Genomic DNA, 22,167 nt, shown 5'->3' with positions numbered 1-22,167 from the left:
ATATATATATATATGAATGGTATAGGCTTCATATATTTATGTATACTTTAATACACCATAAATTGTTAAAGACAGTGTGACACCACATCAGGATCTTGGGTGGAAATGAGACGGGGAGCAGTGACATGCTTCGGATGAGTCTTTTATTTTCTCTGCCTTTGTGTGCAGCGTTTGTACTCTTTTCAATGTTTCACTCAGTTCAATAATAAACAGTCTCAAAATAAATATAAATTTCTTCTCAATACTCCATAGATTCAACACTCAATGTGAACAGATGCCAATGCTGCACACTCCTCTCTCTGCCGTGTTTCGGCCGCTTTAGAGGCCTCTCCCCGCTATCACTGTAACAAGAAACAGCTGTTAGAAATCATGTCAACCAGCTTGATGAGCCACACCACTCCTTCTCTTCTGCAAACCGACACATGACCACGCACTCATCACAGACAGCTTGCTTTATATATTCAGTTCAGCAACAGTTGAAGGGCACATCATCATTCTTTATCATTTATATTATAACTTTATGATAAAGCTGTGCAGCAATTGTAGTAATTGGAGAGACTACATTTAAGTTTAAATACCATCAAAATGAAAGAATAGTATACATTTTAAGAGACTTACGCTAGCTCTGCAGTATGATCGTTCACCTTATTAACAAATGCATGTTTTAACACATTTGAGCATGCTCAAGCGATGTCAATACTAATAAATGCACATTTGTTTATGCATTTGGAACCGCTCAAGTGTCAAGCACCACTCCTTCTGTCGCACCTGATCCACTACCTGCAAAACAAAAGATGCGATGCATGTTTATATAAACAAACAGTAAAAAAAATAAGCAGGGGGGGCCTGGGTAGCTCAGCAAGTAAAGATGCTGACTACCACACCTGGAGTCACATGCTCGAATCCAGGGCATTCTGAGTGACTCCATTCAGGCTTCCTAAGCAACCAATTGGCCCGGTTGCAAGGGTGGGTAGAGTCACATTGGGTTTACCTCCTTGTGGTTGCTATAATGTGTGGTTCTCACTTTTGGTGGGGCACGTGGGGAGTTGTGCATAGATGCCGAGGAGAATATCGTGTGTCTCCACGTGCGCTAGGTCTCTGTGGTAAAACGCTCAACAAGCCACGTGATAAGAAGTGCAAATTGATGGTCTCAGATGCGGAGGCAACTGAGATTCGTCTTCCACCACCCGTATTAAGGTGAGTCACTACGCCACCATGAAGACTTATAGTACTTTGTGAATTGGGCATTCCAAATTGGGGAGAAAAGGGGAGTGTTTTACTATTCATCATGTATTAATTGCTTTGACGCTGTGAATAAAACGTCTGCAAAATTGAATATTTGCAAATTAAATTTGCAATTGAATGAGACACACAAACGTGCTGTTCATTCCCTTATCTGAACAGTAAAATGTCATTGGAATTTAAAATGCACAATAATCAGACAATTTAATAATCGCGACAGACCTATGCATTACAATATCTGATTTGGGCACTGTTTCATGAAGTTTGGTCATGGGACGTGTGAGTGATATTGACATAGCCACTATGTTTGATATCATCGTTGTTTACCAACTTTCTTATTGATTTAACGGTGCACTTAGTAATTTTTCCTCCTAAAGAATAATTAAGATTATTTTTTAATATATGTAGGAAATCATGAGCACTCACTTTAAAATGAAGACTCCAGTCATATCAGTAACCTTATAAAAGTGTGGTGGTGGTGGTATAAGCACATAACTGGTAATCTGGTAATCAAAAGGACACTGATTCGAACCCCACAGCCACCACCATTGTGTCCTTGAGCAAGGCACTTAACTCCAGGTTGCTCCAGGGGGATTGTCCCTGTAATAAGGGCTCTGTAAGTCGCTTTGGATAAAAGCGTCTGCCAAATGCATAAATGTAAATGAAAAAGCTGTTTTATTCTACATGGAGAGGGTCCGCACATGGGGGTTGCCATGTTAGAATCACACGACCAGCCGAATACTACTCGCTTAATCTCAGTAACTGTCCTGTTATTTGACACTTTCACTCATTGATTAAAGTAATTATGGCTGACTGTGAATACTGTGTAGACATATCTACAATGTCATCTGAAACTGAAAACGATTGATTTTCTTATTTAAATGATTAAAATTATTATTATTACATTGCTTCTGAAGATACTGATTTAAACACTAGAGTCTTATAGATTCTTTTTATGCTGATTTATGTTTGTTTGTTTAGCTTTAAAATGTTAAACCCATTCACTTGCATTGTATGGACCTACAGAGCTGAGAAATTCTTCTAAAAATCTTCATTTAAGTTCAGCAAAAGAAAGTCTGGAGATTGCATGAGGGTGAGTAAATAATGAGAATTAAAATTTTTGGGTGAACTATCCCTTTAAGGGCTCTTGTCAAATCTGGATGAATTTATCAATAAGAGAGGTTTGGAAACAGTTCTATTAATTATTATGGTGAAAATGTCCCACAAGGACATTATATATAATGCTGAAATATAATGCCTTATTTTGCTATTTCATAGCTTTTAAAGTCCTGTGTGGATTCTTATTTCAGTGTCGTTACAGTTTTCAGTGTCATAAGTATTTACATCGTTAGTTCTGTACACCAGTACCGCTGCTCTCTAAATGCACACAACCTACATAGGGCACCAACCCTGATTGTGGAACACTCCCCTATCCACTATATAGTGCACTATTTGAGTTTTCACTATTTTGTAGGAGTGTCTGAATTCTGTGTGAGCCACTCGTTCCCTACTTTTGTTCTCTCATTCTTACACACAATGCACTCTAATTTCAAGCGTACCTTTCAAGTACACTCAATGATGGTTCATTTCCCACAATCCCCCATGGGAAAGACGTACAAGCTGGGAGATTTCTGCTTCCTTCACTCTTGCAATGTTTTATGTCATGCTGAATGTAGTAAATTACTTTTGCCAAATCATTACTGAATTAAAATAACATAATAACATATAGAGAGAAAACATACAGATACATTTTAAAATGTTCTCTTTATATGATCAAATGTGTTTACTCTTTATATTAACACACAGTATATATAAAAAATGACAAATAGATTGAAGATTTATTGTATTAATATATTATTTAATAAGAATAACAAATTAGGCCCAAGTATTTAAAAATGCAATATGTGACATTTCTGCACCAGACCCAGAGCTTCGACACTCGTCCGAATTCACTCATTTCGTTCACTTACTGCTGAGATATAGTGCACTAACTGCCATTCACTATATAGGAAATAGTGAATGAGTGAACGATTACAGACACAGCCACTCTCGTCGCGACGATTGCCTTGTGCACATCCCACGCACGCGCCCCACGCACCTCGCTGTGCATGCAAATGCTGTCTGTTCGTGCTCCAGTTGTCGATCACGCGAATGCCAGTAATTTACACTTAATTTGGATGTTAACACGGATTTATACAGTTAATCTGCCTGATGTAGCTGTGATAGTTTCCAGTACCCCTGCGAGGGCGCGGAGTAAATGCATAAAAACTGCTTGTGACATCTCATCGCTCAAGTGGGAGCGTCTCATCGAGCGCAGCTGTGAACTTCCGCTCCTGTAAAAGTCCTATTCAATAATCTCTCAATTAATTACACATTAATTAAAATTAAACCCAGTAATGTAACGACAGTAACGCCACACATTGTAAAGAAGTAAAAGTTTAAAAAAATCATTAGAAATGTACTTGAGTGAGAGTAAAAAGTACCCACTTTTAGACCTACTCTAAAAGTAAAATTTTCCCCAAAATGTTACTCACATAAATGTAACAGAGTAAATATAACGAGTTACTACCCACCTCTACTTTTGGAATTTTAATTCCAAATTCCAGTTCATGCCAAAACTTAAAACATTACATTCACAGTGGGCAATAATTATAAAACACTGAACTTAAGCAAGGGACATGACTAGCATTATGTTTGGGTGTTGTTTAAGCTCAGAGTGGATTTCCGTTATTTTTGTACCATTATTTCACACTCTGACAATCCTTTTAGAAAAGTACTGGAGATGCCGTTCCACTAAATTCTGTCTTGATGAGAGTACTGGAGCTCAAACAGAGAGATGGGAAGATAAACTAATGTTTGACCAAGCAGCCAAAAAGGCTTTGGCATGCCAACCAATCAGGGAACATTAAAGCTGATGCAGTAGGACAGCCATGTGTGTTCATGTATGCTTTTGGGGGTGAGGTGCGGGACACGCTTGGATCCAACCACTGTCACCTTGTTTTGGGGTTTGATTGACAAAAGAACACACCCCTCCTTCTTCTATCTGCTCTTAGCCCCTTCTCCACTTTTAGGTGCCCAGATTCAGCCCTCAGGGCTGCACTAATTTATGGACAGCCATTTGTCTTTTGTCTGCCTTTTATAGTGCCATTATAACATTTGTGGTGTTGCTTATGCCATTAAAGAATAGAGTTAGAGTGTGCAGCAGCACATCTTTAAATCTATTTTGTCATTTTGAGAAGCTTGTTCAGACGCTGTGATAAAAGAAATGGACTGAATGGAATTACTGTCTGCTGTTGGTTTCCTGAGCTCATCAAGCCCTCATTCCTCCTTCAAATAAATCAGACCTCTTTTAGTCAATGTATCATCTACAACCCCAATTCTGAAAAAGTCGGGACAGTATGATAAATGCTAATATAAACAAAAAAGAGTGATTTGTAAATTATATTCACCATTTGCTATATTGAAAAACTACAACTACACATTATATGATGTTTTACCTTGTGAATTCAGTAATTTCAAATCAGTTGATTGCAACACACTCCAAAGAAATTGAGACAGGGGCAATTTAAGACTAATAACAATTTGACGAGTTGATATAAGGCGATGTGAAACAGGAGATGTTAAACAGGTGAGGCAATTGTGTCATAATGCTGTATACTGTAGAAGGAGAATCCAAAAACAGCCTAGTCCTTCAAGAGCAAGGATCATTCAAGACTTGTCAATTTGCCAACAGATGCTTCAGCAAATAATCCAGCACTTTGAGAACAAAGTTCCCCAAAGTTGGGGCATTTCACCCACTACAGTGCACAATATAGTTAAAAGATTCAAGAAATCTGGTCAAATCTCGGTGCATAAAGGGCAAGGAAACAGGAACATGGAATTAAACAAGAATTTCAAAATAAAAGTCTAAGCATACGTGACACAACATCAACACTGTCCAGAAGCACTGCCAACTTCTCTGGGCTCTGTCTCATTTTAGATGGAAAGTAGAATGGTGGAACTGTGTTTTTTTTCGTCTGAAGAGTCCACATTTCAAAACGTTTTTGAAAACCAAAGCCATCTTGTTCTCCGGGCCAAAGAGGAAAATTACCATCCAAGCTGTTATTAGCGTCATGTCCAAAAGCCAGTGTCTGTATGTGCCATGGGTGTGTCAGTGCATATGGCATGGGTAACTCGCACATCTGTGAGAACACCATGAATGTACAAATTTTAGAGCAACATATACTGCCATCCAGCACCATCTTTTCCAGGGACATCCCTACATTTTCCAGCAGGAAACCACATACTGCACGGATTACAAGTGTATGGCTGTGTAAGCAGAATGTGTGGGTGCTATATTGGCCTGCCTGCAGTCCTGAGCTGTCTCCAATTGAGAATGTGTTGCGCATTATGAAGCACACCATATGGCAAAAAAGATACTGTACAATTGTGCAGCTGAAGACCTGCATAATGGATGAATGGGGGAAAATGTAACTTTCTAAACTTAACTAACTTGTGTCTTCAGTGCCCAAATGCTTAATAAGTGTTATTAGAAGAAATCATGCTGTTTCACAGTGGTATACACTTGACTGTCCCAAATGTTTCTGAGGAGATCTATTTGGCCAATTTTCATATTTAGGTATGGCTGGAAAAACAGGGATTTCTATTTATTTATAGTTTGCTGATAGAAGGGATTGGTAGGATTTTGGTCTTCTTATAGAGTCATTCCTTTCCAGAGCTGGAAGTTTGTATGTATTAGTTGTCTTTCTCAGCAATAGCTTTTAAGTGGTAGGTCGCGACCACGTAAAATGGGTTGTAGGTGTGTTCTAATGGGGTCACGGAACAAGGTAAAAACAATTCTAAATTCAAATGATAGGATGCAACTAGACATATATTCATGCATATTATCAACTTTAAAAGGGAGGAGAAAATAAGTTGAATACAATTTCACTTGCAGCAAGGATAAACATGGGTTGTTCCGGCCACAATGTGTGTTGTACAGTAAATTAGTCCTGCCGAGAGCATTCAAGCCATTCAAGAAACATTTAGAAACCAATAATAAACCAATTAAAACATTTCAGTAAGTGCATTTTTGTTTGCTTTAGTATGTAAAGCAATTGTGTTTATTGTGTTGGATCGCCCAATGTAAAATCTGGGACCTGAAGTAAAACCAGTTGAGAACCATTGCTTTACAGTAATGGGCAATTTACCTATAATAATATCACCCGTTTTAAACAATAAAATGTAAATATATGATTCACACATCTTTTCTGCCCCATACACAAGTACATCAACATCACCATTACTATGGAAACCACTATCCCCCCGCTTTCTAAACTAATGCAGGGACATCAAAGCCTGTATTCAGAAGCTCCCCAGGTTCCATCCTCACCACAATGATTGTTCCTGAATCCATTCACTGAGCCCTCCGTTCACACATCAAAGATCCTTTAGCCAATAATGTCACTATTATACTTCCCTGTTAAAGACAACAAAAGCAATGAGGATTTAAATGGAATTATATAGGGATCTATGTGTGAGTGTGTCTCTTTGTGAAAGCTTATTTGTGAAACATTTGTGTGTGTGCATGGAATGTAGAGGCTATATTTTTCCTTAATACTGAAATCCTCCAAAATTTGTTTGAAGAATGACAGGTGAGTGATTAAATGGTCGTGTGCAGTAGTGTAGTCTAGGGCATACGCAGGTATATGCCGTATACACACCTATCTTTCTTAGGATTTTGCGTATTCCCATCTAAAATAAGAGATGATAAATATGGCCACCAGAACAATGAGTAGGCTTTTGACCCGAAACTTTGTCAATCTAATAACGCGTTAGAGTTGCAGTATGTAAGATATAGAAACCCTTGTTATTAATGACACTTGTGGCCGTTAAGTGAACTGCAGCCAGCTACCTGCTGCTCGTGTTCGCGCACTTGCACACACTCCATAGGGACGTGAGCATTGACCAAAATAATGACATAATGTACAAAGAGATTGAACGTAATTTACCGGCATCATGCTGACAGATGAGATAGCATTTTTAAAATGGGTTTTATGATTATGATTATGATATGGTTATGATTCTTTTACTACAAATTTGAGACTGCATATTATATCTCTCCAGTGCTGGAACAGAGTTAAAACAATGTGTGGATATAGGTCTGATTACACAAGACTGTAGTTTGAAGTAATCACTTTTCTTTGCATGATTCATTGACTTGGTGGATGATGACAGTAGCTGTTTAAAATAGCCTCTACATTAAAAAACATGTTGACACAATTCAGTATTGATGTGATTCAATCACAAATGTAATTTTGATATATTGATGCACTATTGTTTTATAATAATAGATTGTATATATTTTCTGTATAACCAAGTTATGTTACACTAATGAATGGGGTTTTTTTGCATTATCTTCAACATTGTCTAGCATTTATTTAATGTTTTGTAGTTGTTTAGCTAAAATTACACAGATAAATCCTTATGGCACTATATTTCACGTCAAGAATGCCAATTCAGGGTCGGTTTTGATCCCCAAAACCGAACGAAGGTCCCTCTAGGAATCAAATGCGCTGCCAATGTTAACTCTAGATTTCGTTCGACCAAGATCACGTTCCCAGGCCTTAGCCAGACTGGATTCAGTTGATACATTTTTGTGTAGGAGTCGGTGTTGTGCTGGGAGCCGGACATTTGCTTGATTCCATCTCTTAAGATATCGTTATCTAGTGTTCCACTTTGTTGTTGCTGTTGAATAGTGGAAGAGAAGCACTGAGTCAAGGCTCTTGGGAGCGCGCATAAACGTTACATCCTTTGAATTTTCCCGGCAAAAACGACCTGCACCCTTCACATTAAAATCAGTCTACAAGCTTTAATAGGCAACCTAGGAAGTCCGGGAAGGGCTCATTTTTCAAATTGTGTTACAAGCCGTTCAGACATTGGCACACATTGGGAAAAAAACTAAAGGTGAATATTACATAAAAAACATATTGCAACTTGAATGACTATATATATATTATATTTTTATAATAATAATCATTAGTATTATTATTTGTAAGTGTACAGAGCTTCTAACTAAATACGCACAGAGCTGTGGGAGGCGGGAGTTATGGCATGGGCAAGACAGACAGTCGGACTAAGCTGATCCACCATTCAGAACGTTAATTTCATACGCGACTGGATATTTGCTAAACAATCGTATTTTCCGTTTCAGTGAGGGGCGGGACATTTCCAAGCGTCTAATGCTGATGCACAAGCATCCCTGGGGTAAACATAATTTGCGCTGTAAATGTATTTTCCTGCTAAATGTAAATAAATATTATATATTATATATATGTAAATTTATAAATTTAAATGTAGCTTATGCAGTTAAACCTTTTACTGCATGTTATTGCATCCCTGCTAGTTTTGAATGCCCTTGTGTCCCATAATTATATCAAATGTCTTTTTTTTTCTTTTTCTTTTATTGCTGTCGGTGGTGCCTTTTTCTCGTGATTTCAAAACATTTAAATTTATCTTTCTATGTAGGAAAATAATTTCAGAGAAAAGCAAATTATAGTACACAAATAAAACAAATAACCATTCATTCTTATGTAGGCTATATATGGTAATACAAGATAACGTGTTAAGGTGAACATAACTACACTCATATTATCTATACAATGTTTAACAGTTTATTGCGTATTATGTATGTTTTAGTTTATTAATTAGAGTAATTCTAAAGTATTAACAATTTTCATAGTAGCCTAAAGAAAGGAACATTAATGGCACCTATTAATTTAAATGCATATTTAACATCAAGTTACCATACCATGTTTCTTAGTAGTGTACTGTACAGCACCGAAACTTTCCCTGATATGCATTTTGTAAGTTCATGTGGGACTGTAATTACAACAGTCATATTTTTTATAAATGTATTTTTTTAATGGAAAAAAAATATATATATATATATATATATATATATATATATATATATATATATATATATATATATATATATATATTTCTTACACATTATACATAAGTACTGTGTATATAAATGTAAAAAGATACATTTTAGAGACCGGGATCCATAAATTCACAGTATGCCTACCGCTTCAGACACTACTACACCACTGATCATGTGTGCTATAGCCTCGTGTAATCCCACGCACACAAGAGTGGACTTTTTATTTTGGCTTCACCTTACACAATGCATTATTTAAATTCATTTATACAGACTAATCGCAGTTCAAGAGACTCTGTGCTGTCAGTAAAGGGTTACATTTGAATTTTAAGAGTCTATAGATTCATCCGATGATTCAGCCATTTTTTAAATATGAGTGATGTATTGTGAAACGCCACACTTTTAAACACAATGTACACTAATGTGAACTTTAGAGAATTGTTCTCATGAGAAATCCTATATTTACGGTGCATTATCACATTAAGAATCAATGGGTTTATCCAAAAGCTGAACATTTTTGCTTTCAGAGGATTTATAAGGAGTTAATTTTAAACTGTTTTGAGACCAGTGCAGACAGACAGCACACTAGAGGTTAAGTCATTCACTAAACAGGGAGCAAGGGAGCATCCTAACCCTCTATGTAGCTTGGTGCATTCAATCCAAATTTCCTCTCAGTTTCAGTTTCAGTCTGCAGATGATGTTTGGATCACTCAACATGTTTGGCAGACATGTGGCAATAGTAATCAGCACATTGATTCAGAATTTATGATGTTTAATTTTATTTTACATGGTTGGCAGTGACTGGATGATGCTAGCCATTACATTGAATCAGAATTAATAATGCTCATTTCTGATGTAATGTGGGAAACTCTCAAAAACATGAATAACCAACACTCATGGAAACATAATAAACAATTTGATGAAAACAATCTGACTTTCTATAGCTTGGTGTAATTTAAAATTTCACAACTTACTCCCACTGTCTACATATGTTCATCTTTTTTTTCCTTCAGTTTTTTTCATTTCACTACCTGGGACTACTGGATTTGTATTGCGTGTGTGTGTGTGTGTGTACATGTTTATACTGCATTGTGGGTACCAAATGTCCCCACAAGGATAGTAAAACCTGAGATCACCTACCTTGTGGGGCCCAGCCAGCAGTCCACATGAGGGAAATGGCTTATTAAAAATACAAAATATTTTTTTAAAAATTTAAAAAGGTTTCTGTGAAGGTTAGGCTTAGGGGTAGGGTTAGGGATAGAATTTATCATTAGTTCTGATATAAAATCCATAAAATGCATGGAAGACTTTGGAGAGTCCCCACAAAGACATTAAAAAAAGTGTGTGTGTGTGTGTGTGTGTGTGTGCGTGTGTGCGTGTGTGCTTGCGGGTGGATGATGGATGGATGGGTTTCGTGTGGCCCTCAGATTTAATTTGGCATTGGAGTGTCAGTAAGATGGTTCACTGAGCATCTGATATGAGTGACTGATTAACTCAACCTAATTGATTGAGAAGAGTCACACCGACACACTAAGACTGAGACAAGAGGGTCAACATCTGCTGCTTTCCCAGAATCCCCCCTCATTTACCTTAGCCCATTACCCATCAAAATACTCTGTCCCAAAAATACACACATGCACGAACACACGCATGATGGTGTAACTGTCATTATGAGAACTCTCCATAGACAGAATGATTTTTATACTGTACGAACTATAGATTATATCCCCTAACCCTACCCCTCACAAAAAACTTTATGCATTTTTTCATTTTGCATTTTTATAATGTTTATTATATATTTTTTGGATTATTTGAATTATGGGGACACTATAAATGTTCTCATAAACCACATTTTTAGCATTATACCTTTGCAACTACTATTTCTTTTTAGGTTACAATGTCCTCGTAAACCACCCAAACCCGCCCCAAAATTGTCCCAAAATGTATGATGAATGAAATTGTTTTTTCATTTTATTAAAGATTGATAGAGCAATATAATTTGTATAAAAAGAAATAGTAAAAGAAGTTTGTTTTGATTAAAAATCATGAGAATTACTGTATGTCACTATATGCAAATGCTAATGATGTTGCAAGATAATGACCTCAAATGCAACCTTTTGTCATTGCATGCAGTACAATCATGGATCAGGAACTTTTGTATTGCATTTGGACAAACAGGTATTTAGGAGAAAATGGGCCTTTCACCCCCGGGGGGCCTTTAGTCTCATTGTACCCTAACTTTATTAATTAATCTAAAAAAATTGAAAACTTTGATGAACATTGAGAATCTTTAAGTTACTTTACTAACTTTGACTTTATGTAATATATCTATTTAAAAAAAAATTAAAAATCAATCAGCGTATTTATCTTAAAACATTTCCCTATCTTTTCCTCTTCCTCTCTTTATCCATTTTGGTGTATGCTCAGAGAGCAGTTGCACCCTGCTCAATTTAAACAATGCGTTTAGTGATTCATTACTTTAAAGTGTCCTTTTATCATTCACTATCTTCTGTTGCCTCATTGTCATTGAGAGTTTAAGATCTCTAGAATGAATACAAGACCTGTAGAAGCCTTAAGCTCTAAAGAAAATAAAAAAAAGTGCTAGTTTCAGTTATTTTGGTGAGTCTTCCCAGCTTTTGCAGTGAAAGTGTCTAAAAAACAATGAATTTATTGTCATTTTATGTGACTGTTACAATTGGCAATCTGTTTTATAATTTATCAAACACTCAGTGATGAAAGACTTGGGACACAGAACAAGGTAAAACTCCATGTGTTTCAATTATATTTAATTTTACTGTCTCATTGATGCAGAGAAAAATGACCTAACAGGAGAAAAATGCAGATGTTTGAATTTCTGGTTTCATTACTCAAATTAATTACCCAAATGGCAACTCACTTTGATTGCATGCAGTGAACACACAGCAGAAATGTCCTCACTGCATCGCTCAAAAATATTCAGTGCATTCATATGACATTCCATTTATTACATAATTGTATGATGACTATCTCAGTTGATACTGCACTATTCTACAGTATGTGTTTACTTTTGATTAATCAAATGTTTACGATTGCAAGGAAAATACAGATTTGCAAGCTTGCTTTGCCTGGGGTAATGCAGCAAATATTAATCTCAAACAGTAACGCACAATCATCAACTCCCCTCATTTATACTCATAACTCAAAGAATATATTGCAGAAGTGCTGATATCAAAGCACTCTGTTTCTACTGCACTTATGTAGGTTGTGAAATAAGACTTTGCTGTCAAGGCTGTTTCTGCCCAATGAGCTTCAGCCTTGGCAAATCACTGACTTTCCATATTGTTAAACAAATGAAGCATTTAGAACCAGGCAGATTCCCCTCCCTTCTTCTACAGAAGGCTAAACCATAAATATTGCTAATCAACAATCTGGGGTCATTGTATTTATGTCTCCAAACTGTGTTCTTTCCCTCTGCTAAGAATTATTTAAAGTTTAACTCAAAATGAGCATTCTGTCATCCTATATTCACCCTCATGTCATACCTGTATGAATTACTTTCTTGGAACACAAAAGTAGATGTTGAGCAGAATGTTGACACTGCTCTTGTCTATACAATGAAAGTGAATGGGATCATGGGCTGTGAAGCTCCAAAAAGAACTAAAAACACCATAAAGTACCAAAAAAGTTGCCCATACAACTCTTGCGCTATATTCCAAGTTTTTTGAAGACATTCGATAGCTCTGTTTTAGGAACAGGTCAATAATTAATACATTTCTCACTGATATTCTTCATCACCATTGCTTTCAAATCTCATTCGTGTATATTAAGATATGACAGGTCAAGATCTCGATATCGACTCTTAAATCCCAAGATTGATCTTTTACTCTATGCGCAACCCTCTACTACAATGAGAGGAAATAACTCGTATTTGCAACCAAAATTCGCACTATGCGACTAAAATGTATATATTTGGCAACTGGCTGGTAAATGTTTAGAATTCGCTCACCAGTAATTGTTTATTAAATTGGTGAAGTGTTCAGCAGCGAGATCCTTTCACTTCATGTTGAGTGTAAAAGCTGTTCCGTGTAATGCGTGAAGGGGTGGACTGCCCAGAGGGAGACTTTTCCGGTGTGCCGGCTGTGAAATGGGGCAGAACGGGCAGCGGTACGCTGAAATGGGCCACCACATTATGTGGCTGAAGAGGGATGCAAAATTGCACCACAATATGCTGAAGAGGGCCAGCCACCCTCAACCCCCCCACCCCCCTGCTAAACAACTAACTTTTGGGCCAGTGACATACCTCCACCCCCCCTCAACAACTTTTGGGCAGGTTTCTATGTAAAAATCCAGGGCAGATTTCTCTTCCCAGTCCCCCCTGAATGCGTGTGTCCAAAGACGAGATCTACGTGGCCCATTTGTTCTATTCATGCATAGCACAGATGAGAGAAATTCTTTCAACTCCTCTCCCGTTAACATGTGCTTATCTACAGATGCTCTTTACATAAATCTTTTTCTTAACTAGGCAGTACCGTTTTAGCAAGTGTTCAATAAGTCAATGTCCGTACTGTGCAAAAGTTAGCATGTCTTTAAAAATACTGACATAAATAGTTTTCATTTATTATTTAATGTCATACAAAGCATATTTCAGCAAACATAAAAAAGCTAAATCAATATTCACTTTAAAACCGCACCCATTCTCCTATAGGTACACCTGGACACTTTTTCTTGTTTGTTAGGCTACAAGCTTCTTGTAGAATTCACCACAGTTCTATTTTGGCTGTCTCAATTACTTCTGTCTCTATATGTAATCTCAGACAGACACAATGTTCTGTGGGGGGGCTCTGTGGGGGCCATGACATCTGTCGCAGGGCTCCTTGTTCTTCTTGTCTAATCTTTTCTATTTGCAAAAGTAACGTTTGGGAGTCTAACATTTATATTACCCACTGACACACTGAAGCTGAATATATAAATAAATATATTCTTCATTTTTTAAAAAGCCAAAATGTCACCAAAATGATGAAATAATTTATAAAATATAATTAGTCAAATTAATATTTTCATAATGTACCTAGTATGGAGGTCCCTGTATAATTAACAGTATTAGATGGGATATAATTTATTTCATATGTAAGCATAAGGGACATTATAACTTAAATGTGATATGAATTGATATCGAATTGAAATCAGAATCAAATGGTATCGAGTGTTTGTGTATCGTAATTGAATCGGGAAATGTGTAGTAATACCAAGCCCTATGGTGGGTATGAACTACTTTTATGCTGCTCTTTTATCATTTTTGGAGCTTGACAGGCTTTGGTCACCATTCAGTTTTCGCAGAAAGGACCAGCATGTACATCCTGTCTTTTTTTTTTCTTTTTCAGAATTGTATTCTTTGGGCGGTGAACTATCCCTCTGCTTATGCATGTAAGGGACGATTCTGAATTCTGATTCTAAAAAGACACAGATGGGGTGAATGTGGGAAAAGCCTGAAGACATTCTTCACTGAGGGCAAACACCTATTTGTTGTCCCTGCTGGGTTCTTGCTGGCCATATTTACAGTAAACATTTGAAAGACCTGAACACAGCCAAGCATGTTAGTTCCAAATCCGTAATTAGAGAAAAAGACGGAAAACTCAGAGAATGGATGAGAAAGATGTGGACTAAATATGTCAGTCATGGTGAGTTACAGATAAGAAGCGCTATAGGAGACCACACTAAGGAATGAACAAGATTGATAAGGAGGAGGCTTCAGTGTTTGATCAGTATTCCTTCACATTCTCTGGTCTCCATGCTTGCTTAGATCCCAATCAGCTTCATGGGATTCCACAGACTGCCTTATCAGTGTTAGAAACCCTGGCCTGTGACCCCCAAACTTTTCAATGGTCAGTGTTTAAGATGTGGGGATTACATTACAGCAGTTACAGGCAATGGGGGAGCTCACCCCAGGGATTTCAATAATGGTTTATGGTTCTGAGATACTAGTGTTTTGAAGTTATGTAATTAAAACTAAGATCAAGTGGTACACAACAATTATTTATGTGCTCCAGAGAGTTAATGCACCCTGGGCACTTTCCCTGTTATTTGACAGCTCATTCAGTCCCATACAAGTAACTGCCTGCAGTTTATGTCATATAAATGAGAGATGGGTATATGCACTGATTGCAAAATGAAATCCCAAATCAAAGAAGAGGAAACTCTGTTTACAGCAGGCCAGTTAATACTGTAACCTGGAGGGGGTGAACAACACACTGAGAAATGAGCTATTGTGAAGATAATTAGAGACGACTGCATATCATTTCTCATCGTGAATCGTCAAGTTTAGATATAATATTGTTATTTAATAAAGATGTCTTTGCAGTCCACAGTGATTTGAGTAAATTCAGCCCCTTATTGGATGAAATTCTGCCTTAGTGAATTCTACACACTGCCACCCTGTAGTTATATGCTTTTGATTAAGCATAAACCTAATCTTTAATGTTTAATGTGACTGTTTGATCAATAAGCTTTAATTTTCTTGTGTGTTCCATGATCCAGCAATGCTTTCATCTGTCTACTTTGGCAGACACCTGCCCCCTCATGGTTTAAAGGTGAACTGCATCAAGTCCTAAGGACTCCAAAATTCACATAAGGACGTTTGTGGGAATACGCAGGTCCTCTGTTAATGATGATGCTTTTGAGTTTCATTATTTCATTCATTCTGATAAGGCTCAGAATAATTGCATCAGTAACATCAGTGATGATCACTTGCGACACCTGTGACATTAAAACGCAATGTGAGCATCTGATTAAGTAATATTCTGAGACCAATTAAATTCTGCACTCATTTACAAGGTTACATTATTAGCAAGGGCCAAAACATCCAATGGCCTCATATTCTCTGCTGGTTAGTAGGTGTATCTTCAGGCTAGTTTAAATGAATGTGAGCGTATGGAGACGAAAAGGCCTTATGGGAGTTGGATGGCTTTGTGGATAATGAGAAGCACAGTTTCCTCCACCACTATTCTTCTGTATGAACCCCGGAACAACATTTCAACCTGCAGTGATAATCACGCCAGAGGCGGCCACAGCTGACACACAGCAGTAAATAGAGAATAAATGCCCGCTCCTGCAGACAACTGGGCCTAAGATCTACTGCGTTTAGATCTGGGTTTACTGCACACAGCACAACTTCTGTACACAAACAGGCAGATCAGAGAGGATAGATGTGATTACTGTGTTTGGATGTTTGTGTGTGTGGGCAGTTGGTGAAATGGAGAAGCAGAAATAACTCAAAGGGTTGCCTGAACATGGGGACAGGTTGATGTCCCAAATAAATGGGCAAAGCTGTGTTTCAGCTGAGCCAAGCTCCTCTTTAGAGAGCCACTAATATATATACACTAATATATATATATACACATGTACTGTTGATATAACATACACATTGTTAGTCTCCCTCATAGGTCTCCTCAGTGAACTTAACTTACCTTTTCTCTGAGGAACAGAAAATCATTTTTGCATGTGTGTGTATGTGTTACATTAGGCCATTAGACCATATATGCAAGATTTCATAGTACTCGTGGTTCAGTTGAATGTGCCAAACGTGCAGTCTTACATTACTGTGGAGGTAAATAACATCAGTACTCAAGGGTGATAGAGTTCCCTTTAAAAGGCTGTGCCTTTAAACGGAATGTGTTATTATTTAGGTAAGTTGCTATGAGTATATTGACTTTAACTTCCTTACACTTCAAACTGTTGCTCCGCCAGTACAGTAGTTGACCTAAAAAAGAAAACTCATTGTAGAAGTGGACAGTTCACACTAATGTCTGCTATAGCGGCCTTTATTGCAACGTAAAATGAAAAGTCCCCCCCCGTAATTAAAATTCTCTCATTTACTTACCATCATGCAATTTACACACAACGATGAGAATATTTTCATTTTTGGTCGAAGTACTCTTTTAAGATTGCAGCATGTACTTGTGCTGTGTTATGAATTGCGGTCTGAGACAAGCACCTGTGTTCTCATATTTGCGTAGAGTACTTTTTATAAAAAGTGACTAATGCAAAGTAAGGATTTATCTTGTTTTTTGGAATGAATGTCCTCAATGATGACTTGCCATTAGTGAGCATGTGGTCTTTCTCTACAAAATGCGTGAACCTTTGTTGAAAAGAGTTTAGAGGAAGAGCAGGGACACTATCTCATTCGCTATTCATCTTCCATGTAAACACTGATAACTGCTGTATGTCTATGCTTATATCCATGGCATATATCCTTTATATCCTGGTTCCAATCGAGTTCTACTCCAGGCTTGTACATCATCCAAAACTGTCTGCCCCACTTCGGGCAGTGAGCAGTTGCCCATTCCAGCTGTGGTATACTATTTAGCTCCAGGGCCTTGCTTAGCAAAGGTAATTGGATCTGGGTGTTAATCTGTGTAATATGTCCAGTAGTAAAAGGCAGCAGTAGTAGCTGTAAACAGGCAGATGTGTCAGCATTGGATGCTTTTTGGCTCGAGCAGCTCAAACGGCTTATGGAAGATGAAGTAGAGCCACTACTGGGACCGCAGCAGGGACTTTCCTCCCATCAGGAACCTCAGCGCTCACACACACACATACACTCAACACATTCCCCCCGTGAGGCTGAGAGTGCAGATAGCCCCACCACCACACAGAGGCTCCAACTATTCTACTGAGGTCTCTTCATGCTCAGCCTGCCATTAGCCAATAAGATGGATGATCGCAGGTCTGCTTTGTGTCGAGGTGTATATAGACAGCACAGGCCAGGCTTGTCAACACTTTAAAAAGAAGCCGTCATTTTGCACTGATCCAAGACCAGTCCTCACTACTCGAACCTCAGGCGTGATAGGTGAAACTGCATGAATGGTCTGAAGACAGTGTAGCACACCGACCTTTATCAAGTATTTCTGTTGACAGGAAAAAGTCCCAGGTCAAAAAGTGCAGTGGTCTCTAGAGCTGAGAGATGGAGTCAGTAGGCTACGCTCAGAGGGATAAGAGCATGCGGGCTGTTATTGTGGTGTTGCCAGGCTGATCTGTGAAACTTCTCATTGACTTGATGTAGAAAAGTCCAGTGTTTTGAAAGCAAATATTTTTTGCAGCTCCCATTTCCCTGATATGATTCTCTGCATAAAAATTTTTGCATGACACAGCACATGACTAATCATCTGACTTCAATAAAACATGACCTGAAACTGACAAGGCATCAAGGCAAAGAAAAACTTCCCCAACTGCCTTCTGTCACAGTGTAGAGTGTGTGCAGAGAGCCTGCCAGTTGATGGTTGAAGAGGGAGAAGTTTATTTTCGGGCTCTTGCAGGGTAATTCTGTGCCATTAAGGGCACTGTAGTTAAAGGGAGAGTGATGTCCTTATTGGCCCTATGTTGGGTGGATCAGAAGAGATCTATTCACAACAATATAGCTTGGAGTTTGGGTTCCGTATGTGATTGTTGAAGCTTTGATGTGTGCAGTGTGGTTGTTGAGGTTAAGCCCACAGCTATGTCCTCTCTAAACCATATAACCCTCATGTACCTTGCTGTACCTTAATGTCTCATTTCTGTCATGTCTTCATATGTGTTTCATATGTATACTTGTGTATAGGCAAAGCCAGAGGGGACAGTGCTTTCCACAAAATCTGCTTTCCTTCTCTATTCCACAACATCTCCTACCTCAAACTTCTGCTTTCTGTTGTAATTTTATATTTCATATGGTTGTTTGGGTATTTTTCAGCAGTGCATCAGTCATGAGACCCCCCCACCCCACCCCCCATTTCAGTCTAATGTTCATTGTCTTAGTACATTTACCAATTTGATTGTTTCAGCTTTTTGTATTTTTGCTCTGTGTTTGCCCCTTACACCCTTGCCTTGTATCAAAAACGTTTCATGCATTAATTCAACTTCAGCCACACATTACCATGCACATTGCCTTATCTTATGCCTGGCTCAACTTAGCATTTTCAGTTTTTAGCCTAAAGTCAACTGAAGGGCATCACAAATGTTTCAGTTTCTAACATCAATCTTGTATCAAAGAATCAACATAATAGCAGCTCATACTTAATTACCATAATTACAACAATTTCCCTCTGTGGTTTTCTTATGCTATCGCTATATCTATAGCATTGTTATAATCGGCATACATCGTTCACCACTTTCAAGAAACTCTCGAAACCAGATTGTGGTTTCACACAGCCACGACCGTTTGAAGTGCCCGTGTGGCTGTGGGCGCTCTGTTTCTCTCCCTCGCCTTTTTATAGTGTAACTCCGGGTCTAAAGCGAGTGGCTCGTCTTTAATCAGAGACTGGAGAGGCGGGCCGAGGTGCTGACTGTAATGCGATAGCTGCACCCGTCCTTAATGCTATTACATCCACATGCTGCTGGAGACTCAGGGCTCAAACGCACAGACGCGCAGTGCCAAAGGAGCAGCGCAGAGACAGCGCGCGGAGGATATATTACAAGATTTCAATTATTCACTTCACGGAAGATCTGATCCGAACTGCCTTTTTCTGACAGTTTATCGCAGTGGGTAAGGTTTCCCATGCGACATATATTGTCTGGTAGTGGATTCTTGTGGGAAGAGAACGGGAAAACGCTTGGATTTGAAGGCGCGAGCCCCGCTCACTCACTCCACGCGCAGCTCGAGCTCGAGGAAATCAAACCAGAGGTTATGCGCCCTCAGAAATATGTTTTTTGTCCGAACTCTTGCTTATAAAGAAAAAGTTATTTAGTTTTATCCAGTTGTTGTTGTTGATTTTTTTTTCCCCCCGTTGCTGTTGCTTTTGTTTAGGATATGATAGCCACTATGTTTCGGAGACGTTAAACAGCCAAGTAAACATCCAACATTTGAAGCGTATCGAGAAAGCAGGCAGGTCGCCAAACAGAAGATACTGTTATCAGACTCAAGACACGAGCTGCTCTCAGTGGATACATTAGTGGACAAGAACAGCCCCAGAAGAACTTAAAGCGCTCACTATTTCCACTACACGCACTGGGTGAATATTCACCCAGGAAATATGGATTTATTCAAAAAGCTCAGTGGATCTTTACTTGTCTTGTGTTTATCGGCTTTAGTTTATGGGGAAGAAGGTAAGTTTTTGTTGTTTTTGCCATTTGTTCTCTCTCTCTCTCTCTCTCTCTCTCTCTCTCTCTCTCTCTCTCTCTCACTTTAAAAAAAATATGTACACTTTTGTCAATTGCACCCATTGATATTGCCCTAGACACAGAGACAGTATTACTGATGTATGTTCTTTTTTGTGTATAAATGTAATCGTTTTATTCAGGTGTCGTTCTTTAGAATTTCAGCAGCAAACTCAAAAATAAGAAGGCAGAATTAAAAAAGGCAGAATTAAAAAGAACAAAACCAAACGGATACAATTACCACCAAAATAGGCTCATATAAATGGTTCAAACAGAGTTTAGTCTAGTTATGTGTAAAAGCTCACCGCGCGCACAGCCAGTCTCATCCCGCTGGAGGTGACACGCGCTCGGCATGAGCTCAGACAGACGCCGCGCTTCATACTGGACTCCACAGCACCCTTTTTACGCTCTTATATCCATATTTAATGAGGTAGGTAATGCGCTCCAGTCATTGTTAGGATATTTCCCCACAAACGTGCACATAAATAGTAATACACTCTCCGGAGTAGCCTAAATTACGCAGTAGATTGACACTGACAATTTTGCCATGAGAGGGACGTTTTTATTCTAAATGAAATATCAGTTATTTTTGTTTATAAATTGTATAATTTACTGAAATATTTTATCATACAGAGGTCATAACCCGTCATTTACTGGTGTTTTCCCCGTATTTTAGTGTTCCCGTGTCATGGTTACTTTATCTTGACGACTGTATTTGCGCAGCCACGGGAAGACGATGGCACCTCCAGAGACTCATAAAGAATATCAGCACAAATACAATCTAAAATTAACAAATATATCAGTAGGCTACATACAAAAACTAGCCTAAGTATGTTTGCACGGTTACATGTGTATGCATGATAATAATTACTTAGCCTTTAGTTGGCTTTTTTATTATTTTTTTGCCAGCTTTCTGGTGTTTCTCGATTGTTAAAACAGAATATCTACGCGGAATGCTTTTCTGTCTTGGTACATCTTTACATCAATATACAGCTAAAGATTGGAATGGTATTTACTGTTTCCACCAGAGAACTGCGAGACCAACCAAGACTGACATAAGTAACCTGGTTTATTAGCTATATAGTAAGTACATTTATATATAAATTTCTATAATATAATTTAAACTATATAATATATATATATATATATATATATATATATATATATATATATATATATATATATATATATATATATATATATATATATATATACCATTTATACCTTTTATCTTACAGCCTCTAAGGTATACATATAACGTGTTACTAGATTACAAGAGGAACGTGTGTAATTGCATTGCACTTACACACTCTTCGTAAAATAATGACATAATCTATTAAGTTGTTCATAGGCTGTTACTCAGTATTTTTACTTTGTTCAAATACACAGTAAAACCAGTAATATAAAGTGTGAAACATTCTCCTTTAAATTTCACGTCTGAACACTTAAGGAAGTTACAGTATTTTGTTTTTGTTTAAATTTATAAATTTATAAATTTATGTATTTATTTTTTGCTCTTGGAACATAATTTTTTCTCTACTTAAATTATTTTGGACTAGAGTGAGCTTTATTTTCCAGTTAAATGGCAGGCACTGCTGCCAGACACAACAGATCTTCATGGTGATCTGCACCTGATCCAAGAAGGAGTTCTCCACAGGGGTACTTCTAAAAGCCCAGCTATCTTTCTGAGACCACAGCAGTGCCTTAATTAGTCCAGTTAAGCTCCAGACCTACTGAATCAGATGGATGAATGGTTAAGAGAGAGGGAGAGAGGGAGAGAGAGAGAGAGAGAATGGCTTTAACATCTACTGCTGGGACAGCAGCTGATGAAGTACACACTAGACTAGGTAGTCAGATAGAAAACCCCTATGGGGGGGTAATAAAACAGAATGGTAGAGCTC

General features: G+C 37.9%; 1 protein-coding gene across 3 annotated transcripts in view; it reads left to right on the top strand.

Annotated features, from left to right (window-relative positions):
• The first annotated feature begins 19,490 nt into the window (after positions 1 to 19,490).
• nrp2b (neuropilin 2b) overlaps positions 19,491 to 22,167 on the top strand; it is an 89,154-nt gene continuing 86,477 nt past the window's right edge. For 2 of the 3 annotated variants that reach the window (XM_052142591.1, XM_052142593.1), the window contains exon 1: positions 19,491 to 20,215. In XM_052142591.1, coding sequence (XP_051998551.1) covers positions 20,143 to 20,215 — 73 coding nt within the window. In that variant the 5' untranslated portion in view covers positions 19,491 to 20,142. The remainder of the gene's footprint in view (positions 20,216 to 22,167) is intronic. The other variant, XM_052142592.1, reaches the window with a different exon arrangement.

This window comes from Xyrauchen texanus, chromosome 14 (genome assembly GCF_025860055.1).
Source record: "Xyrauchen texanus isolate HMW12.3.18 chromosome 14, RBS_HiC_50CHRs, whole genome shotgun sequence".
Lineage (NCBI taxonomy): Eukaryota > Metazoa > Chordata > Actinopteri > Cypriniformes > Catostomidae > Xyrauchen > Xyrauchen texanus.
The sequence above is the reverse complement of the archived record's forward strand: the minus strand, read 5'-3'. Positions and strand labels throughout refer to the sequence as shown.